The sequence below is a fragment of the Vigna unguiculata genome, chromosome 9 (genome assembly GCF_037176805.1).
Source record: "Vigna unguiculata cultivar grain cowpea cultivar isolate G323 ecotype 2 chromosome 9, ASM3717680v1, whole genome shotgun sequence".
NCBI lineage: Eukaryota > Viridiplantae > Streptophyta > Magnoliopsida > Fabales > Fabaceae > Vigna > Vigna unguiculata.
In genome coordinates this window covers 6,110,690-6,117,439 of record NC_140800.1, presented here as the reverse complement: position 1 = coordinate 6,117,439, position 6,750 = coordinate 6,110,690, and the positions used below count along the sequence as shown (strand labels likewise).

General features: G+C 36.4%; 2 protein-coding genes across 2 annotated transcripts; one reads left to right on the top strand and one right to left on the bottom strand.

The window, feature by feature from the left end:
- LOC114163383 (protein COBRA-like) lies at positions 1-3,738 on the top strand. The gene is made up of 6 exons (XM_028047691.1): positions 1-288; positions 910-989; positions 1,732-2,188; positions 2,508-2,664; positions 2,774-3,054; positions 3,147-3,738. The coding sequence occupies exons 1-6, from the start codon at positions 186-188 to the stop codon at positions 3,428-3,430; spliced, it is 1,362 nt and encodes a 453-aa protein (XP_027903492.1). The 5' UTR covers positions 1-185; the 3' UTR covers positions 3,431-3,738.
- Positions 3,739-3,935: 197 nt separating this feature from the next.
- On the bottom strand, positions 3,936-6,504 carry LOC114163382 (COBRA-like protein 4). The gene is made up of 6 exons (XM_028047690.2): positions 6,345-6,504; positions 6,069-6,148; positions 5,494-5,950; positions 4,854-5,001; positions 4,477-4,763; positions 3,936-4,376 (listed from the first exon to the last, which is right to left on the bottom strand). The coding sequence occupies exons 1-6, from the start codon at positions 6,442-6,444 to the stop codon at positions 4,078-4,080; spliced, it is 1,371 nt and encodes a 456-aa protein (XP_027903491.1). The 5' UTR covers positions 6,445-6,504; the 3' UTR covers positions 3,936-4,077.
- Positions 6,505-6,750: the final 246 nt, after the last annotated feature.

The window sequence follows — 6,750 nt, the reverse complement described above, 5'->3', positions numbered from 1 at the left end:
TTATGCAATAAAGACAGTGATTACATGAAGTTTCATGACAGACTCGGTTCATTTCGAAACCAAAGCTTCTGCTTTGTGATGGAACTAGAGAGCTGAGAGGTCTACTCCTCTGTTTGCTCTCTCTCCCTTTTTTGGTGCAGATCTTGAACTTGAGCAACATTGTCATAGAAAATCTGCATCAAGAAATGGAACAAAAAGTGTTACATGGCATTGGATCTCTTGTCCCTCGTGGTGCTTTTGCAGTCTTGCTCCTGCTACTGTTCTTTTTCTCCTCATTCACTTCTACAGGTATTGGCTTCCTCTCATTGTTTACATGGAGCTCAAATTTGGTTCCTACATGTGCATTGATAATTTGGTTTCTGATTCTATTTCCATTTGAGTTACCGAGTTCCCATTTTCTCAAAAGTTTATCCCTTTTGCTAGAACTGTGATTGAGGAAGTTGAAGGGCATTTGATTGCATTGATCTGTATATTAGTTGTGTCGGTTCATAGTTCTTGCAGTCAATTTGGTTTCTCACTTCTTTCTTTGTGTCGGTTCATAGTTTTGTGTTTGGCACTTTAACTAATCAAAGACAGTGAAAGATGGAATCAATATATTTCTTTTTAAATGCATTTTCTTTTACGTTTTAAGCTCTTAGCTGTTGTTGCATATTAGTGATCTGGTGTCTACTAATAGAACTATAGATTAGTACAGTTACACCCATCTGATAACTACTTTAGATAAGTAGACTGTTTCTTTATTGAACTTGGAGAAAGTGAGGTTGCTCATGGATACAAATTACACTTTTATCTATTTTTTCTTTTAGACTTTTTCTATATCTGTTAAACAATTGATTGAGATGTATTTTGTTGGAAAAGTTTTCAGATTACTTTAAAATTCATCAATATTTCTTGCTTGTTCATTTACAGAAGCCTATGACCCGCTTGATCCAACTGGCAATATAACAATCAAATGGGATGTCATTAGCTGGACTCCAGATGGCTATCTTGTAAGTGACCACAGATTTTTGAATGCATATTAAATACTCAGTATAACTCGTACCTTGGAAATTTTTCTAAAATCAATGAGAACTGTGTAAGGCTGGACTTATTTGTAGCTTGATGGATCTTCTCAATCGCCACAGGACTTAAAAGTTTGTCTGAGTCGCTAAATTTTAAGGTTAAATATGTTTTTAGTCCTGAATTTTGACACATAATTGTAATTTGTTCTTTCCAAAACTTTGACACATTTTCTTTCCCAAATTTTAAAAATGAAAGGATATAGTCCTTTTAACCCAATTACACAATTAAATTTTTTGACGTGTCGAACGTGATTCATACAAAAACATTTCAATTGTTTACATCCTTTGACACGTTCTCATTTCAATGTCAGCCATGAAAACGTGTTTGACATGTAAATTTTTTTAACATAATTGGGTTTAGAGGACTAAATCCATTTATTTTTAAAGTTTGAAAACCAAAATATACCAAAGTTTCAGAAGGACGAATTACAATTTCGCATCAAAGTTCGAGGGCTAAAAACATACTTAACCCTAAATTTTACTATGGTTAATTGGTTATTACTCTTTTGACATTTTGTATTCACCTTTAACTGCATTGAGATCATGAATAACTTCACATGTCAAAGAATCAGCAACCAATATTTTTAGATTGATTGTGAGTGAAATTAGGCTTCTATGATCTGTTTCTGGTTCTTAAAAGATATTGAACCTTGTTGTATGGCTTGAGCAGGCTGTTGTTACAATGTACAACTTTCAACAATATCGTCACATTCAGTCCCCTGGATGGTCATTAGGGTGGACATGGGCTAAAAAAGAAGTAATTTGGAACATGATGGGAAGCCAAACCACAGAGCAAGGGGACTGTTCAAAGTTCAAAGCAGGTATTCCTCATTGTTGTAAGAAGGACCCAACAGTGGTGGACTTACTGCCAGGGACTCCTTACAACCAGCAGATTGCAAATTGTTGCAAAGGGGGTGTCCTAAATTCATGGGGTCAGGACCCTAGTAGTGCAGTAAGTTCTTTCCAGATTAGTGTTGGCTCTGCTGGAACCACAAACAAAACGGTCAAACTGCCTAAAAATTTTACCCTCAAAGCACCGGGACCTGGCTACACTTGTGGTCCTGCAAAGGTTGTGAAACCAACTACATTTATTACCAGTGACAAGAGGAGAACCACCCAAGCCATGAGTAAGTTAGTTGAAACTTACACTGTCTTTTCTATACTTTCTTCTAAAACCAGCTTCTAGCTAGATATAAGATATGTACATACAGGCCCTTGCTATATTGAAGTTTCTTTTGAACTTTTATTATTACTTTTAGTCATGGCAGTTCATTCTATCCATGTTTTTCACTTTCAAAGTTTCATTTTCATTTTTTATGTTAGCATCATTGGTAGTGATGTACTGAATAATAATAATTTATGCTTTGTACATTGTTCAGAAGAGTTCAGAGTAAGAAATCTAAATTCTCACTTCTCTTCAACTAAACTTGAGTATTTTTGTGGCAGTGACTTGGAATATTACCTGCACTTATTCTCAATTCCTGGCTCAAAAGACTCCAAGTTGTTGTGTTTCCCTCTCATCCTTCTATAATGACACAGTAGTAAACTGCCCAACCTGCACCTGTGGCTGCCAAAACAAAACAGAATCTGGCAGCTGTGTGGAGTAAGTACACAATTTATCTATTCCTACATATTTGAAACCTTCCTTTCTTGTGTCTGGTAGGTAATTTTTTTCATCATTCTTATGATTTATTTTTCTGATTGTCTTACAGACCAAATTCACCACATTTAGCTTCAGTTGTATCATCATCATCAGCAAAAGGTGCAAACACACCCCTAGTTCAGTGCACCAGCCACATGTGTCCTATTCGAGTGCATTGGCATGTGAAGCTCAATTACAAAGAGTACTGGAGGGTCAAGATCACAATTACTAATTTCAATTACAGAATGAACTACTCACAGTGGAACCTTGTTGTGCAGCATCCCAATTTAGATAATATTACCCAGCTCTTCAGTTTTCAGTACAAGTCACTTACACCCTATGAGGGCTTGAGTAAGTTCTCTCTTTCATAGCCATATTTCTAGATGATCTTGTGAAGAAAACATCCCAGTCTTATGTTACTGATTTGGGATATGGTTTTTCAGATGATACAAGTATGCTGTGGGGAATCAAGTTCTACAATGATTTTCTTTCTTCAGCTGGACCTCTTGGTAACGTTCAATCAGAAATCTTACTTAGAAAAGACAAATCAACCTTCACATTTGATAAGGGATGGGCATTCCCTAGAAGGATTTATTTCAACGGGGATAACTGTGTTATGCCTCCTCCAGATGCCTACCCTTGGCTGCCAAATGCAAGTTCTAAACTAGTTTTCTCTGTGCTATGTACACTCATAGCCACTTTAGCTTCTTTGTTAAGTGTTATTTAATCAATCATAGAGAATATAGAGGATATCATCTACTCTCTTGGAGCATTGTATCTCTCTCTTCTGCACCAGCTTGTTAAAGATAAAGTCCTTCCCATTGTCAAAAATGCATAGAAGCTGCTACCAAGGCAATAAAAAGTATCACAGATGCATGAGTGCTTGCTACAAGAATTCTGTCCTTTATTGCATTTTACTCAGTATAAGTAACACATCTTTTTAGCTTTTCATTTGTATAATTATTGTAAGTTACTTGGTTGGATGATGATTATTTTTTTCAGATTATAGAATATCCAATTTATTTTTACTGTTGAGATGATGATTCCAAGCTGAAATTATAGGTATCACTTCCTCCGTTTTCTGATGTCATTTGTTATATTATATACTCATTTTCACATTTCTACAATCCCAAAACATATGCAGATGGGTTTATATTGTACGTAAAAAGTACTATGCAAAAAAGAACAGATCTTATCCTTATTCTTCTAACTAAAGAATGACTAACAATCCGAAGAGAAAATGTCACCTTATGAGTGAATATATTAATTTGATATATGTATAAGAGTTCACAAAAATTTCCATTTTGCATATCTGTAAGTTAACTCATCTCTCTAAGCTGGAAGCTTTAAACTAAAAAGAGCCTCTCTTATACTTCAAAAAAGTGTTGCAACCAAATGAAAAAATAATGTGAAAACCACATAGGTTGCCATCAATGTAATAGTTGTTGGTGTTTTGTGGGCAGAGTTTGGCAACATAGGATATGAATCAGGAGGTGGCAGCATGCATTCATCACCATTAAAGTAGACTCTCCTAGGAAATGCCCATCCCTGCTTCAGAGTAAATGTGTTCTTGTCCTTCTTCATGAGCACCTCAGACTGAACATTCCCTTTAGGCCCAGCTTCCATCAACAGATCATTGTAATATTTCAAACCATAGAACATGCCTGTGTCATCTGCATATAAAAATCAGAAAGCAGAGTATTAAGGAAACCTCTTCTAAAGCACTAATGCAGAAAAGACTCAACCATTTGCTGTCCATTTCTAAGAACTCACTTATGGATTCATAGGGAAGAAGTGGCATGTATTCAAAGCTATAGACTTGGGTTACATTATTGAGATTGGGGTGCTGCACAACAAGAGACCAGTCAGTGAAATTCAATCGATAGTTGAAGTTGATAATGGCAATCTTGACACGCCAATAGTCCTGATAGTTGTCTTTCAAATGCCAGTGCACCCGGACATGACACAGGTGGTGTGTGCATTGTAACAATGGTTTTGGTGTGATGTCTGATTTTCGATGAGTTGAGGTGACATTCTCTTGCAGGATCTTTGAGTCTTTCCTGCATGCCCATCATAGTAAGATACAAAAATTGTGTGCGTTACTAATTAGAAGGAGAAAAGACTAAAGTAAAATTTCAAGGGTGGCTTACGTGACACATGTATCGTTATTCTGGCAACCACAAGCACAAGGTGGACAACCTGTGATTTTGTCACTGTAGAAAGATGACAAAGAAACACAACAGCTTGGGTTCTTGGAGGCAAGAAACTGTGAATAAGTGCATGTCACATTCCAAGACACTGCATAGAAAACCATAAGATAGAATCATTGAAGCATTCAATTAGAATTAATATATGTATAAAGCATTCTCACGCCGATTCATATACATCTTGAGTGTGGAACAATAAACCCAACAAACAAAAAATTTCGTTAAGATAGACTTTGATTCATGACTTTTATACTATGTTAAGAGGTGAATTTTTAAGTCTAACTTAATCTCATAAAATCAACTTATAAGATGAGGTTTGCACCCATATATATATATATATTGTATATTAGCCTTATCTCTGGTCGATATAAGACTTCTAGCAAGTCATATCTGATCATAGATTGTCATGAATGATAAGATTGTTAGTTTTTTAATACTTTAATGTCATATACAGACTGATTTAGTTGGGTGTAAATTTTTTTAAGCTGTGTATGAAAATTAAACTCATTGGTAATAATAGCAATGCATCAGTAATCACAGAGAAATATAGTGAATGAAGGGAATTAGTAATGTATGCACATACTCAATGCCTGCATTTTTCGCCTTCGATCATCTGTGAGGATTGCAGTGGATGGAACAACCTTAGCAGGGCCACATGAATATCCTGGTCCAGGTCCCAGCAATTTGAAGTTCTTAGGCAATTTGACTGTCTTGTTGGAGGTGCCAGAGAGCCCTACACCTATCTGAAATGAAGAGACTGCACCTGAAGGGTTCTGTCCCCAAGATGTAAGCACACCACCCCTGCAGCAATTGGTGAACTGCATGTTGAAAGGAGCTCCAGGTAGCAAGTCAACCACTTCAGGGTTCCTCTTGCAGCTATGAGGAATCTTCAACTTGAACTTGGCACAGTTTCCTTGCTCTGTGGCTTGAGCCCCCACCATGGCCCAGATTATTTCCTTCTTTGCCCATGTCCACCCCAGAGTCCACCCAGGATTCATAATATTGCGGTACAATTGGAAGTTAAACAATGTCACAGTGGCCTACCAAAATTTAACATAACTGATCAGTTTGTGCATGATTTTTGCATTCTTCTGGAGACCTTTTCATATTCATAAACATAGAATCCATGCATATTATGATAGAATGATCAGAAGTTACCAAATATCCATCTGATGTCCAGGACATGATATCCCATCTTATTGTCACATTCCCAGTTGGATCCAATGGATCAAATGATTCTACAATCACAGCAAGGTATATAATTTATAATGAATCCCTCAGCAACAAAACTATATACATAAGGTTGATTTGGAGGGTCTGGAAAGAAAAGCGAGAGAGATTGTCGGTTCAACTCCCTCCACTAACAAATACTAACAACTAACATCATCGATAAAAACAAACAAAACCAAACCATATATATAGTTTGTAATTTACCTGCTGGAGAAATTAAAACAAAGCATAGAGCGATTAAGGCAACCAACTTGAAGCATCCAAAGGTGCTCTTTTGCTGCCGTTTACCACTGTCAGATTCCATGTCTGAAGTTCACAGAATCACTAGTTCTGGTGTGGCACACAACTTGCTAAGAGTGCAGATGTATCAGTGCATTTATAACAACATATATTGAACTGATTTGCAGAATATGTTATCATATCACCTAGTGGTTGTTAGGTCCATGTGATATCACATTCAGAAGAAACGTTATGTCTGCGTCTCTCTTATCAATTTTTGCATGCAACAATCTCTCCTCCAATATCAACTTTTAAGTTTTTGTTTATTCTCTGGGATTATTAACATTACATCTTGAAATAGTTGTTTATCTGGATATAGTTTGTGTCTGGA

Excerpts from the sequence above, each read along its gene's own strand:
- LOC114163383 (XM_028047691.1), top strand. The coding sequence starts at position 186 with ATGGAACAAAAAGTGTTACATGGCATTGGATCTCTTGTCCCTCGTGGT. Across the intron at positions 289-909 it reads CTCCTCATTCACTTCTACAG|AAGCCTATGACCCGCTTGAT; the intron begins GTATTGGCTTCC and ends GTTCATTTACAG. Across the intron at positions 2,189-2,507 it reads GAGAACCACCCAAGCCATGA|TGACTTGGAATATTACCTGC; the intron begins GTAAGTTAGTTG and ends TTTTTGTGGCAG.
- LOC114163382 (XM_028047690.2), bottom strand. The coding sequence starts at position 6,444 with ATGGAATCTGACAGTGGTAAACGGCAGCAAAAGAGCACCTTTGGATGC. Across the intron at positions 6,149-6,344 it reads TGTTTTAATTTCTCCAGCAG|AATCATTTGATCCATTGGAT; the intron begins GTAAATTACAAA and ends CTGTGATTGTAG. Across the intron at positions 5,002-5,493 it reads GCGAAAAATGCAGGCATTGA|TGTCTTGGAATGTGACATGC; the intron begins GTATGTGCATAC and ends TTTTCTATGCAG.